This window comes from Xenopus laevis, chromosome 9_10S (genome assembly GCF_017654675.1).
Source record: "Xenopus laevis strain J_2021 chromosome 9_10S, Xenopus_laevis_v10.1, whole genome shotgun sequence".
Lineage (NCBI taxonomy): Eukaryota > Metazoa > Chordata > Amphibia > Anura > Pipidae > Xenopus > Xenopus laevis.
This window is the reverse complement of record NC_054388.1, coordinates 79403609-79419451: the sequence shown is the minus strand read 5'-3', so window position 1 is coordinate 79419451 and position 15843 is coordinate 79403609. Positions and strand designations below refer to the sequence as shown.

The 15843-nt window shown below is 37.3% G+C and overlaps 1 protein-coding gene across 2 annotated transcripts in view; it reads right to left on the bottom strand.

Annotated features, from left to right (window-relative positions):
• Positions 1–15843, bottom strand: part of LOC108703061 (partitioning defective 3 homolog B) — a 407382-nt gene that overhangs the window by 214496 nt on the left and 177043 nt on the right. For both annotated transcript variants that reach the window (XM_041579184.1, XM_018239010.2), the window contains exons 5-7: positions 7631–7722; positions 3835–3921; positions 359–484 (exon numbers count right to left, since the gene is read on the bottom strand). In XM_041579184.1, the coding sequence (XP_041435118.1) occupies positions 359–484; positions 3835–3921; positions 7631–7722 (305 nt within the window). The remainder of the gene's footprint in view (positions 1–358; positions 485–3834; positions 3922–7630; positions 7723–15843) is intronic.

The window sequence follows — 15843 nt, the reverse complement described above, 5'->3', positions numbered from 1 at the left end:
CTGGTTTTTTTCTTGATCTCTAGGCCACCCAAAGCATTGCAGTTTGAGTGTATATAAAATATGTGAAAATTTCTATTATAAAACGCAATTTCTCTGATAGCAAGAAATCAATTTTAAATGAAGACAAATATTAAACCTGAATTATATATAAGGATAAAGTTATATAAAGCTGGGTTCAGAAAGTGAATGAAGGCTGCCATTTAGGTAAACCTTTCTTAGTTCATCTAGATGAAGATCGTACCTAAAAATGATTATCATTTCTTTGTTGCTTTCCAGGAATCTGTATCTTCATTTCTGCATAAATTAAGCCAGCAAGCATAGGAATTCATTGTAAAACAGCAATTCCTCCAGCACTTACTCTGTAAACGATCGGTCTATAAGTTCCATGTTGTTGATTTTCACAATGCATTCATTTTTTTGGAATAAACCCTCACGCTTCGAACGGCTGCTCTCTTCAATTTCTTGAATATACAGCCCCAGAGCTCTAAAATAAACCAAAAGTAGGGTAAGAAATGTTAAGGCCCACAAGAGAATGGTATTTTTGTTTAAAATTCCATGCAGTAATATTCAGGTAAAATATCAGATCATCTGCTTTACTACTAAAATACTTATTTGCATGGCAGAAGTCACCAGAGACTGGCACCGATTGAGTATATATTAATTTTTACCATCAGACCCTAATCGCTTTTACCTTCTTGTTGTTGTAGGTCTATTCTGTTGTTTGCCAATAAAATGTGCCTACAATAATGCTTTTTCCCTTGCTGCACCACCGGGGTCATGATAGGGCCCAAAAGGCTGCTACTTACATTTGCACTCCAGCGTATAAAAGCATTTGCAACACCCCAAGCCCAGTGTGGCAGCTAAACTCTTGATATAGTGCAGCAGTTGAAGAATAGGGATGTCGCGGACTGTTCTGCGGCGAACTTGTTCGCGCGAACATCGGCTGTTCGCGTCCGCCGCAAGTTCGCGAACGTCGCGCGACGTTCGCCAATAGGCGTTCGCGTCAAAATCGTTCGACCATTCGACCATTCGGTCGCTAAAATCGAACGATTTTCGTTCGATTCGAACGAAAATCGTTCGATCGAACGATTAAAATCCTTCGATCGTTCGAATCGAACGATTTTCGGATGTTCGAAGTTCGCGAACTGTTCGCATTTTTTGCCGGTGTTCGCGAACGGCGTTCGCGATCACATTATCGGCGGTTCGCTACATCCCTATTGAAGAAGAAAGAGTAAAAAGTTAAGGGAATGTTGGTATAGTGACTGTACCTAAAAAAGAGAAATATGACATAATAATAACCTTAGTTTTATGGTACTTGCTCTCTAAGACTATTTTCAGCAGCACAATGTAATATACATGAGAATGGAGCAAATGTCCTTGTTTCATACCCCCATACACGTAACAGAGCCACTACTAGTAATATTCATGTAACATTATGTACAGCACTTATCTGTGCAAGAAATATGAAGGCTTTTATACCACAGGTTTACAAACATTCTGATCCTACACATACAAAAACATATATCAGCAATTTCTACCTGCCTATCAGTGAACATATGAGCAACTCTGTGTGGGCATTTTCAGGTGGATGCAGTTCCAGGCCAGTTTAAAGAAAACCCCCCCAATAAGAAAACCCCCTACCTACTACCCTAGGTAGCCCCCCCCTCCCTTCTCCCTTCTCCCCCCCCACATAGTTACTCCAGAAAACGCCCCTAAGAGTTTGCTCACATATCGGTGCAGCAGAGCTCATGAGCACCACCTTACGGATCTCTGGTCTTCTTCTGTAAGTGAGAGCGATATTGACGCATGCGTAGTTGGAGAAGGCTTACGGTTTGTAGCAACTGCGCATGCACCGAAAGTGCCGGAAATTGCCGAATGGAAGAGGACCCGAAGAAGACCAGAGATCCAGAAGATAGCATCCCTAAACCTTCTCTGTTCTCTCTTAGGGGCATTTTCTGGGGTATCTTACTATGGGGGGGGAAGCAGGGAGGGGGGCTACCTAGGGTAGTAGGTAGGGGTTTTTCTTTTTGGGGGTTATTTCTCCTTTAATGAGAGCCGAAGGCATGTCCCCCACTGGATCACTGTACCCCCTGAGGTGACAAGTGTGGGGGAGGGGACAGAACAGAATTGTTGCACAAAGCTAGATAGTAGACCCGAAAGAAGAGGTACATGACCAGTGACTCTACCTGCCCTATGCTCCATGTGTGTGCCCAACTCTGCCTGCCCTATGCTCCCTGTGTGTGTGCCATACTTTGCCTGCCCTATGCTCTCTGTGTGTGCCCTACTCTGCCTGCCCTATGCTCCCTGTGTGTGTGCCATACTTTGCCTGCCCTATGCTCTCTGTGTGTGCCCTACTCTGCCTGCCCTATGCTCCATGTGCCATACTCTGCCTTCCCTATGCTCCCTGTGTGCGCCATACTCTGTCTGCCCTATGCTCCCTGTGTGCGCCATACTCTGTCTGCCCTAGGCTCCCTGTGTGCGCCATACTCTGTCTGCCCTATGCTTCCTGTGTGTTCCATACTCTGTCTGGCCTATGCTCCCTGTGTGCGCCATACTCTGTCTGGCCTATGCTCCCTGTGTGCGACATACTCTGTCTGCCCTATGCTGCCTGTGGGTACCCTACTTTGCTTGTGGGATGGGAGCCTGGTAGGGTTTGTTCTGAGGGGTTGTTAGCATTTGTAAATTGTTGTTAGGGGCCCTTAAAATGTTTGAGGATGAGGCATATGGATTTAAAGGTATGTGTTAATGTGACTTAAATTTTTCACATATGAGTAATGAGTGATATCCCTGCAGTGAGCACCAAGTATTTTGTTTTTTTGTGTGCTCCCACTATTAATAAAGTTCTTGTGGTAACAAGGCTGTGGTTTAAAGTGGGTGTGGTTTAAAATCAGGGGGTGGTCAACATTGGCAATCCACCGTGTAGGCCAGAAAAATTCCGGTCTTCTGTACTACAGAAGTTGGGCAGCACTGATGTAGCAGATTGAGCTTTAAAACTGACATGATACAGGATTTTGACAAAACTAGGAAGTTTTCAAATTATTAAACCAATTAATAACCAAGAAGCAAAAGTAGATATAAACACATATTTCATCCATGAATCCATTTATCAGAAATTATAGTTTATTAATATATTTTAAAACAGGTATTTAATCATGAATTTATGATCATTAAACCTAAGCTCTTATTACAGGCTAAAACCCTCATTGAAATCTCTTTGATATAAACATGCAAATCAACTAAAAATGAAGGCACTTGCCTACACAGAGAAATCAAAGATACTCAGGACCTGAAAATATGACTTGGAAATTATTTTATTTCCTTGTACAAGTATAGGATCTATTATCTGGAATGCTTGGAACCTGCTGTTTTCTAGATAAGGGGAAAAGGAAAACATTGGCAATTATTTGCATAAAACTGAGTCTATAGGAGATGACCTTCCTGTAATTTAGAACTTAGCAAAAAGGTTTCCAAAAAAAGGCATCCCTTATTCCTGTATCTCTATAAAGCTATCATCATGACTAGCGATGAGCAAAACTGCCCCCCTTCATCGAATTTATTTCCATAGAGCTAGTGGGTATTATTTTGCCACATTTTTCTTGCATCAAATGTATTGGAGTCAATGTGAATTTTTTTCTCTGCATTTTGTCAATATCCATTTTGTAATTTGCCTTCATTTATATTACATTTAAGCATCTTGTCTAAGTCAGTGAATAAATTAAGTTTGTTCAACAGAACTTGCCATTTATTTATTTGATTTCAAAATATTAAGGCATTTTAAGAGACATGTTATCTTAAAGCATTTTATACTTTACAATTAAGGAAAAACTAACTTACCTTCCACTAAGAGAAGAAAAGAAAGGCACAACATGGATGCCTAGTGATCCCCCACTTCCCGAAATCTCTATCTTTCTAGTGATTTCTCTGAACAGAGGAAAAGAAGAATATAGGTTTTATTGAGACAGAAGCAGCTGAAGACTATTATTAAAAATAAAACCTTAGTGGCATTTAGTGCATGTTTGAGGATAATGACATTACTTGACAGTTCATTGCAGCAAAGCCAATTCTCATTGAGCACTCAGTTTGAAATGAACATTTTTATATAATGGAGAAGCGGGCATGCTTGACCAACTCTCATCACCATTCACAGAAGCAGATGATGGAGAGTTTCATTATTTACCTCTTCAATGCTTAAAAGGCCAGAAACTCATTTCATAAACAAGGTGCCATGTTAACTTTCCAGGGTCCCCAATGTTGCTATTACTGTTGTTGAATGTAATTTTTATTACATTACCATATTTGTCAGGAAACAGTAGGGAGCAACTAGCAGTAAAGATGTGTAAACAAGATTATAATTGTTATTATTATTATTATTATTATTATAGAGTAGAACTGATGCAACCAAAATAATGTAAATTTTACATTAAAAAATTTTTTAAACAGCTTTTATTTGCAACAGACGCAATAGATTGAGATTTAAGAAAAATCTCAGACAGAATACTTGTGGTCATGTTTTGTTGTGGAAATAAGTTATACACATACAAAATCACATTGTCCTTTTTAATGCAATAAAACATTTTGTTAAAAAAGTAAAAGAAATCAAAGAATGCCTCTAAAGAACACAGTTAAATTCTTAAATACAATAACTGCTTATGAATAATACTTTTTATTTCAATATTCACTGTTTTCATTTTTAGTTTTACAATGGTATGAGGATTTCACTGTTTATAAGAATGGTATAAGAAAGGGCTGATTTCTCATCCAGTGCTCAGTGCAGAGAGCAGTGTCCAAAGGGAATTAGAGGAGAATTCAACCCTAACGTTAAAAATAAACCCTACCCCACTACCCTATATAGACCCCCTCACCCCAGCCTAAGTGTTACCCTGGGCAAATGCCTCTAATGTTTAACTTACCCCGGTTTTACTTAACCCCGGTGCAGATTTAGGCATCGGAGTTCACAGGCACCATCTTCTTCTCTTAAGAAATCTTCGGAATAAGACCGGCGTAGAGGTGCATGCGCAGTTGGAGGAATTTTCTGGTCTCATTCCAGAGATTACCTAAGCGGCTGAAGATGGCGCCCATGATCTCCGATGCCTGAATCTGTGCCAAGGTGTAAGTAAAACATTAGGGGTATTTGCCCAGGGTAACACTGGAGGGAGGGGTTCTATGTAGGGTAGGGTTTTTTTTTTAACTTTATGGTTGAATTTTCCTTTAAGAAATGAGCACTAAGGGGTATGCTCTTGCACTGGCTCCTGTGCCCCACCCATGGGCCCCTATAAGTGGGCCCTTATAAGTTGCCTATAGGATGTTGCCATTTTGACTATACTCAAAATCTGGGCAACAAATTGGCAGTCTACTAAAGCTAAGATAAATAAAGGGCATTGACTCGAGGGATAAAAACATAAGTTTGCCTATTTATAGGTCCCTGGTAAGACCTCACCTTTAAATATGCAGTGAGGTTTTGGGCCACAGTCCTTAAGAATTATATTAATGAGCTGGAGAGTGTGCAGAGACCAGTAACTAAACTAAACCAAGGAATGAAATTAAACTAAACTATGCGGAAAGACTGCTGGTCTTTGAGATTGTTTCCTGTTGACAGGGCCCCTAGGCCCATTGCCGTTTGTCGCCCCTGTCCCCTCCCCTTTATTCGTGCAAATTTTCATCATCTGGACTGGAGCAATGGGGATTGGCGCATGGGAATTTACAAAAATGCAGCGCATCCCCAGTGTTTTTGAACCAATGTGGGTGTGGTTGGGCAGCATGCCACCCCCCTAAAATCCTGCCGGCCTAGGCCTGGGCCTAGGTGGCCTTTCCACAAATCCGGGCTTGCCTGTTGAGAAAGGCTACTTGCAAGGTGACATGATTCATCTTTACAAATGCAATAGATTACACTATAGACATAAAGTCGATTTTTTTTCACATATAAAAGAACAAAGGACAAGAAGTAACCCCTTGAGGAAACTTGAGGAAAAGAATTTCTACTTGAACACAAATGGTTCTCCACAGTTTTGATAAGGTTCTTTTCAGATACTGCACAAACACCACTGATCCGCCATTTATAATTGGTAAAACGAATGTAAGAACTGTAAACAATTTTATATTAGTATGCCTAACAAATATTCTTAGTATATATTATTACTAATAGCGTTCCCAGAGGGATCTTTATTTAAACTGCATTAATGCACAGTATGTTTTCGGTGCTCAGTTTCACATCATTTGCAGCATACACGTTTAATTAGCTTCCTGTCTATCAATGGTGCAAAGGCTATAAGAAGTTATGCATCCAGAAATTCCCAATGCTTTCCTGTGATCACCTTTTGCAACAATACATTTTAAATATCAGCAAAGCCAGATGACAGCACTTGAGCCATCTTGTGCAGATCTTTATGATTTTTTTTAGATAGGATGCCTGAAGTTTCAATAAATTTATATGAAAAATCCTTAAAGGAGAACTACTATGAATATAAGCTTCATCTCAAGCAAAGTATGTAATGAAGTTACTTTTCACGTTCAGAATCTGCCTCTCTACATGCAGCTGTGTCTCAGTCAGGTATTTTGAAAGGCAGCTCTCTCTATGTAGCAAAACAAGTAAACACCAATGGTGCATTAGAACTGTCCATCAAAATTTGACTCCTGTATAAACATAGACAGATCCCTGTAGGTGACACTGTAGTATAGTATACTGTAGAGCAATTGAATTGATTAAAAAATGAGAAGTTTCCTGTTTCCATAATATAGACTTTACACATTTGTTATCCTAAAGCATGTGGAAATAGAATTAATGTTTCATATATATATATATATATATATATATATATATATATATATATATATATATATATATATATATATATATATATATATATATATATATATATATATATATATATAAATAGTCCTTATATCTTTGAAGTATAGTACTGTGTCGATAAAAACAGCTCTTCTGCATTCATTTTGGTCAGTTTAATAGATAAATTAAGCTACTGGGCATAGTTTGTAGGTATTCTACATAGAATGGGGTTTATGTCTGTTTCTTTCACAAGGTAATGATTAGCTTGTGCATCACTTTGTGTGTTTGCTGCTGTCTGTGTATCTTTTGGTGTGCATCCCTCAAGTCTGTCTTTGTAAGATCTATGGGATCTATGGTCAAAAATGTAAATACCCTTTGGCTTTGGGGAGTGAATATAAGCATTTTTTCAATAGCAAATAATTATTTTTTATTAGCAGTTTTTTAGGTGATCACAGCACAATCATTTGTTCCTTTCAGTGTAGAGGTTGGGGGATAGGGTTAATAGGTGCTTGGTTTTACCAGTACATTTTTGCAATAGTTTCTAAAAATCCCATCCTAGCATCAGGCTGTATCTGTTGCAAGAAATAATAAAATGGAGGGGGTGTGTTTTTATATTCCTTTTCTTATTACCTATTTAGCAAAGCAAAATAGCACACAGAACTAAGACAATAAATGAATAAATAAACACTGGTAATTCTAGATTGACCAGTGTCTATATAATAATAAAAGTTAATGTGAAGGGGAGCATAACATTTGATTTCTGCCTTCATTATAGGGTTACATTTATACATATTGTATAATCATTAAAGAATATTCATATGACAAATTTGCTAATAATATTACCTAATTTTATATGGAGGCTTCTGTAATCCAGGACGTTCATCCCGCCAGTTGTGATCTTTCTGTTCATCTGGTGCTAGTACTCTGGACAATCCCTGTAGATTTGAGAAGGTGAGAAACATAATTTTAGCAGACAGCAGGTGGAAGAATATAATCTTATGGACAGTTTCTGTGCTTTAGGGTGGACATTCTCCTGACCATATGCCAGTATTGGGTTGCAGCGAAGCAAAATAACAAATCCAAGGACTAAATGTATTTGGTAAAAAAAAAAAACTATGGTCAATTTCCATTACAGGAGGAAAACATTTTTATTTTATATTTGATTGAGTTAGTTTAAAGGGGTGGTTCACCTTTAAGGTGACTTTTAGTATGTTATAGAATGGCCAATTCTAAGCAATTTTTCAAATGGTTTTCATTATTTATTTTTTATAGCTTTATAGTTATCTGCCATTTTCTTTGCAGCTTTCAAATAAGTGTCACTTTTAAAAAGCAAATGCTTTGTAAGGCTACAATTGTATTCAAATCAATACATGGTTGTTAGGGTAATTTGGACCCTAGCTACCGGATTGCTTAAAATGCTAATTTACCAGCTGCTGAATAAAAAGCTAAATAACTCAAATAACTCAAAAAAACTTCCCCATAGGCTAACATTGAGTTCGGTAGGTTTTAGATGGCGAACTAGGGGGTTGAAGTTTTTTCTTACAGAGACAGTACTTCGACTATCAAATGGTCGAATAGCCGAACGATTTTTAGTTCGAATCCTTCGATTCAAAGTCGTAGTCGAAGGTCAAAGTAGCCCATTCGATCGTTGAAGTAGGCCAAAAAACACTTCGAAATTCAAAGTTTTTTTACTTCAAATCCTTCACTCGAATTTAGTGAATCGGCCCCTAAAAGTTAGCTCAAAAGTGAACAACCCCTTTAAGGTAGTAAAATTATATTTGTATTGAATCCAAGTGATTTGCCCACCTTGGCTGTATATAGCATGGGCTTTTAGCAAATTACAAATTCATTCAGTTATATACACACATACTATAAACAATAAGCAAAGCTGTAGATGTTCTATACATTTAGCATACCAGTTTTCTGCATTACCGACCATATACTCCATTCTACCACATTCCATGTACCTCCTTCAATCAGTAACACCTGCCCATCTATCATATTTCATGGGCAACATTACATGCATAGCTCTTTATCATGGAAGAATTATCTTTATCTACAACAGTTTATCCAATGCCCAATGCATCAATATGTGTCAGGTCTAAGTACACCTATCTTTTTGTTCCTAGACAGTATGTTCAATGTCCTCCGGTGCAGGGGCAACAGAAGATTCAAGTTACCGTCTTAATTTATATGCCTGTTTATGACACTTACCTAAATTACTTGATCTGGTGTTCTAACACTACCCAAAAGCAAATATACATAAATGGACCAGATAAAAATTACACATTAACACATAGATGCCCGAACTCAACAGGATATATTTCATTGGCTGCATTTAAGAAAAATAAACATACTTCAGTAGATTTAATTCTATTAAATATTTAACTAAAAGTAAGAGGAAAAATGAAGGATTCGGCAAATAAATCATTTTTGGAATCCTCCACAAAACCTTCGGCTAAATACGAAACCAAATGGAATGCCAAACTGGAGAACATTTTTTTTCCATCAGCAGAAAATTGTTGCATTCAGCTTTCAGAGTCCTGAAAAAGTGCTAGGATATGGCCAAATCCTTAAATTATATCTGTACTTTGTGTATGTGATGCATAAAGTTACTATACTGTATTTCTAAATTGTAATCACATCTACATCCCAACAAAACAGTGCTTAGTCAGTGAGCTTGTTTGGTTGATTTAATGTATACACTTGTGCTTCAGAAGACCAGAGTGCCAACAAAGGTAGGAACTAGAAGGACATCTTTTAAAAAGAAAATTACATTTAAATGTATGGTTATTGTTCTAGCATGTTCTCATTTTAATGCAATTCGCCTTCTAGGTTTACCATGTACTTCTGCTTAGAAGGCCAAAATGTGTGTTAAACTGACCATAGACAGGTGCTGACAGACTAAGTCGGCTGCTTATTGTGCAGTGTATGGGGCCCTCTGACCGGGTTTTCCTGATCGATATGTAGCTAAAAATTGGCCAGATGTCGATCAGCCAGGTTTAAAAATCATGTCAGATCAAGAACTGCATTGATATGTTGATGCACCTTGATCTGACCTGGATTTCCTGTGTTGTGGTCCTCAAAGTGGGCACAATCTCTGTGTGTATGGCCAGCTTTAGTGCGTGTGTATTAAAAGTATGTTGGTTATATCCACAACAAAATGAATAAGCTGAATGTGGGTGTAAACTTATTTTCTCTCTTGGCTCTTTGGCCTTATTAGGAGATGTTGTCCCCAAAAAGCAAATGCTACTTATAGTATGCAATACGTGAGCTTTAATGTATTCTGCTCAGGCTGCTAAGCCAAAAAATCAAACTAACAAAATACATTATGCCTGAAAAAGTCATTCCTAAAATGCCTGAAACTGAAAACCATGAAGATGGCATTCACTATTTTTTTTTATTCTATAGTAGGCAATTCATATATTTAATAGCAGGACATTGATTCCTAAGATATTGAGTCTTCCCAACACAAAACATGTTGTAAGTTTTAAAGAAGCAGCCACACAATGATCTGGCGAGTAGTTCCTCTTCTGCATGTTAAATACATATAAATAGGGAACTTATAGGATTCCCAGCAGTTTAAATATTAGCATCATCACAAAACACCTTCCTGATTGTCAAGAAAGAATCTAAAGGACTGACACATTTGAATGAATATGTGAATTCAGCAGAATATATTTCAGTGGTTTTAGCAGAACACAATTCTGCTTTATGGGGTGTGAGAGTTCAGAGGCATAGCATCCCTAATGCAAATTGCAAGACGGGATTAAAGACTTGGAAAATTCTTTCCAGAGTGGGAAAAAAACGTTTAAATCTGAAATATATAGCATCTTTTTACCAAGCAGTAACCATCTGTACTGCTCAAAATATCGATCATTTCTTTATTCATCTCCTATCTCCTTAGCGCCAACACATTACTGCAGAAATTTACACATCATTCACAACAGTCCCTGCCCCAATGGAGCTTACAGTCTAAGGTCCCTATGACATTCAGGGCTGTGGAGTCCGTACATAAATCTTTTAACTCTGGCTCCTCTCTTTTTAAAGGAACAGCAACGCCAAAACTGAAAGTGTCTCAAAGTAATTAAAATATAATGTACTGTTTTTCTGCACTGTAAATATAATAATATGCCCTGTAGCCATGGATGCAACCATTCAAGCTTGGAAAAAGAAGACAAGGCACATGTTATACAGAAGAACAGATTAAAACAGTTTTTTTCCCTTTTTACCAGCATCTTAAAAGGCTGCCCCCATGGCTACACAGCAGCTTATTTATATAAACTATAGTAATGTTTCTGAATCAAATACAACAGTTGTATCAGTGCATGCTAAGAGTATATTATATGTTAATTAATTTTTTGTATTACTTTTCCTAATGTATTTTTCATATTGATTGAAAGAAGTTAAGTACACACAACATAGAAGGCATTTTATCACTACCAAAGCTCAAAAATATAAACCATATACTTTGGTAATTCTAAACCAAAATCAAAGTTAAACTGCATAAACCAAACAAAAATAAAAAACCTAAAACTATTTATATTATAACTTATTAATTGAACCTGGCATATAGCTGAAGAATAGCTTATAAATGCAACCCACAATTAAAGGAACAGTAACACCAAAAGATGAAAGTGTTTTAAAGGAATGACAATGTAATATACTGTTACTCTGCACTGGTAAAACTGATGTGTTTGCTAAAGAAACAAAGCTATAGTTTATATTAACAAGCTGCTGTATAACCACAGGGGCAGCCATTCAAGCACAGGATACACAGTAGATAACAGATAAGTGCTGAAGCATCCCATTGTATAATATAGATCTTATCTGTTATCTGCTGTGTATCCTGTGCCTTTTACCCTTTCCATGTTTGAATGGCTGCCCCATGGCTACACATCAGCTTGTTTATATAAACTATTGTAGAGTTTCTGAAGCAAATACACCAGTTGTACTAGTGCAGGACAAAAGTACATTACATATAAGACATTCCTTTAAAACACTTTAATTTGGGGTTACTGTTCCTTTAAGTAAAGTATTGTTCTTAGAAACAGATTTGCTTCTGCCATATCCTCCTTCATAGAAGCTGTTAAACCTGATTTAATTATTTTCAGTGCTTGTATTTAATTGTTATTAGGAGTCGGTATATCTTTAGTGACTCAGACTCCAGATACCCAAAATTGCTTCCAACTTTACAACTCCAATAGCTCTGATAACATTCACACAGAGCATGGTCAGTTTTTTTAACCAGGAGACAATTTACCCCTGCACATATGTTTTTTTGGCATGTGGGAGGAAACTGGGGTAAGGAAATCCATGCAAGCACAGGGAGACCATACAGCAAGAACATCTGCCTTGCATCCAATACTGAACTAAGGACCCTTTAACTATATTAGATATATTATATTAGAGTTGAGAGGGGGATCAAGTCTCTTGGCAGTTTAAAACTTGGCCATGGGTTGTCACGATTCCCCTAATTTATTGAAAGGGAAGCCCATATGTGCTCTGTCTCTTTGGCTTTCATTTTGCTGAAGGAAGTGTTTGCTGGAAGCCTGGGATGGATGTAGGCCCCAAAAGGAGTAGTAAGTGCTAGGAACGATTTGTAATAGCTCTCTCTAGGAGTGAGAGGCATGATCATGGTAGTTAGTAGAGCAATGAGAGGTTCTATCGAGGATGCTAGTAAGGTTTAGTATGCTTTGGTGTCAATGCTGCCAATATAGGAACTCAAGCAGTTAGGCTCAGGTATATAGAGATCCGTGGAGTGTGGGACCACTGCAAGCTTCCTAAAATCTGTTACATAGCTGTTGTACTTAATTATGGAATATAGTAGTACATGTAATACCACAATCTGCTACCTAAGAGCAAGCAGAGGAGTCTTCCAACAGTAAGATAAATGATGGTCAGATAAATGCCATTTGTTTGAATGAATACCCTGTATGTTTCTTATGCTTCAGCTTACAAGGTTTCATGCCCACTTCCAGCAGTAAAAAGGTTTTGGCTATTGTTATGTTTTGGGTAGCCGAGGATGAGTAGAGTATAACAGTGCTTTTTTAGCAGAGACTCATGCAGCCATTATTCAACAGCTATCACTTAAAAAAAACATCTATTTTTTGTGTAAAAACTGCAACAGGCCTCTTGATCTTAATGGTTCTCAATGGACTGTAAGTTTCTTACCTGAATGAGTTGTGTAATATTCATTGCAGTGTACAAGAGATGAATCTGTAGAACAGAACATCTAAGAAGGTTTTTAAATTGAGTTCCCACATTCTCCCTTTGATGATTCCATAATGATATTGACAGAGAATAATGTAAAAACACTACTGCTGTATCTGACAAATAATGAGCATAACTCGATAAATTGAATGGCTACAAGGAAAGTCAGGGAACAGCATTGCTGGCCTTCAGAAAACAAGGCATTTTCACCATCTGCCCATTTAAGATATCTGTAGAAACCAATGCTGCAATTTTTTTTACAGACATTTGGAAGAAATTGTGGTAAAAGATGTAGTGCCTAATAGATGTAAACAAACCTCATGAACTATACGTGTTCAAAAATCATGCCTAGATATTTTCTTCTATCATTTTGCCAGCTGTTCCATAATTATTTCTATATTTATATATAGCTGTTACAATGAAAGAAATGTATTAAGAATAAAGCAGAATTTGTGGGGGAGAGAAACCAGAGGTTACCTTATAATACAAATCTGTGCTTGATAAATTTCTTTCTATGTTGATGAATGTGTGCTTATTACAAAAATAAAAAGATATTTTATCTATTCACTTATAAAAAGTGGAAGTCTTAATGATGAAACACAAGCTTCAATAAAGGTTTTGTATTACTTGCTAAATATTCAGCATACGTCTATACGTTTCTTTAGCCTTATTATAGACTATGCACATCTATTCCTGAAAATATTATTTTTTAGCAATTGTGCTCTGGGGCAAACTCTGTGCAGAACCTCAAACAAAAGGCCCAAAAGCAATTAAGAACAAAACTGCTGTGCACAGCCAGAGGTGGGTACCCATAAAATACCTAACATTTAAATCAAATTATCTTAGTTTTTCTGAGCAAATGCCCATTCAAAGATGGTAATAAAATGAAGATAAAAGGGTATCATACTGTCACTACACCTGAAAGACCATGTAAGGTCCAAGGAATTCTCTGCAAAAATTATAGGCCACATGCCCTATACTGCTTGACCCTCCCAAAATCCTGTGCACTTTCCAGGAAGTCCCTAGTACTATCTTTACTGCCCAAGAAAACCAGGGACAGTTTAGAAAATCTAGTGGGGGCAAAAGGAAAATGGTACAGAATTTATATATTCCTTGGTGTGCAATTTATATAGTCATGACAGATTGCACCTTAATGGAAGGGGGTTCCCCTGTACTAGGGGAAAAACAGATTTGCCAGATTATTAGGAAAGTTGATGTCATTTGTCATCCGAGTCGATACAAGTGAACAGTTTGCTTTCTTCCTGGTGCTGGGGTTCAGCATGTGGTTGCTCAGGAAGACAAATTATTGGGTGGAGCTGGGCATGGCCCAGCTGTCTTAGTACATATTGGTACTAATAACAACATTAATGGTAGATGGGGGACCTTTAGGGATCTAGGCTCAAAAATTAAGGGAAGGTCTTCCAATGTCAGTTTTTCAGGAAATTTTTGCTTAGGGAGCTAAATGCGTGTAGTATTGCTGTAGGAATGAAGGGTTTGGGTTCCTAGAGCACTGGGCTGATTTTTCCTTGGGGTACAATCTATATAGTCGTAATGGATTGCACCTCAATGGAAGGGGGTCCACCGTGCTAGGGGAAAGAATGATGGCATGATTACACTTTACAATTTCTTGCTCGGATAAAAGCTAAAAGCCTTTTATAACTACTACGTAGTTTTGGGGCAGCATTAAAAGTCTCAGTAGGGCTGTAGGGCCAAATTGTCCTGGTAGATAACAATAAGTTATTTAGAACAGTTAGGCAGTGGTGATAAATATGGGTAAAATATCAATAAAGGCTCTCTACACAGCCTCAAAAATATTTTAAATTCAGATGATGGCCAAACAGCTAGAACCTTAATAACTTTTCCATTTACTGGTCTTTTAATTTCCAAACACACCAGTCATATTCATAGCAAAGGACTACATGGCTAATATAGTGGCTGCAAGTATTTCAGTATTTTGAATTATTAAAACAGCATTGCACTGTGACCAAGTTGTATGTAGATTCACAGTGACATATCAACTCTACACATCTTTTATCTGGTATTTTCAAAAAGAATTAAAGTACAGGTGTTCTTAAAATGCAGAAAATATAATTCTTACATAACCACGGGTGTATTCTCAATGTCCTTGCAAAGTAAAAATCTGTCCAAAAAGAAAACATCCACGGGTTTTTCTAAGCGTTACATGGCTTAAAGGAAACTATACCCACAAAATTAATACTTAAAGGGGAACTCCGGCTTCCAAACAAAAATTTGATACAGAGGTCCACATAACACAGAAGTCCCTTATATACCCATCACAGTTATCTGTTTCTTCAAAAAATATGAATAAATGTAATTTTCTATGCTGAAATCCAACTGTTTAACAGTTCTTCTCTTTCTGCATCATTACATGCAGGGAAGGAGGGACTAAAACACTGATTTTACAAATTGTAACAACTTCTCCACAGCTTACAGACAACATTCAGGAACTACATAACCCACAATGCATTGCACTTTGATGTTTTGTTCCTTATTGAAATCATGTGTGCAGGGAATTGTGGGGTTTGGAGGATGCAGGCTGAGGAAAGATGGCTGTTGATACAAAGTAACAGTAGTCAGCCAGCTCAGTAAAGTAGTCAGAAAGATCAGCAGGAGAGCAGGTGGCTAGGCTTAGGGAACTGTCAGAAACCATTAAAAATCATGAAAAGTCTGCAAATTTTTTAAACGATGTATATTGCAAAGTTGCTTGAAATTATGTTTACTTTTCAATAAGCTTTAGTTTTTATGGAGTTCCCCTTTACGCAACAGATAGTTCATATAAAATGAAGTGGCATATTAAAGAATCTTACCAAACTGGTATATAT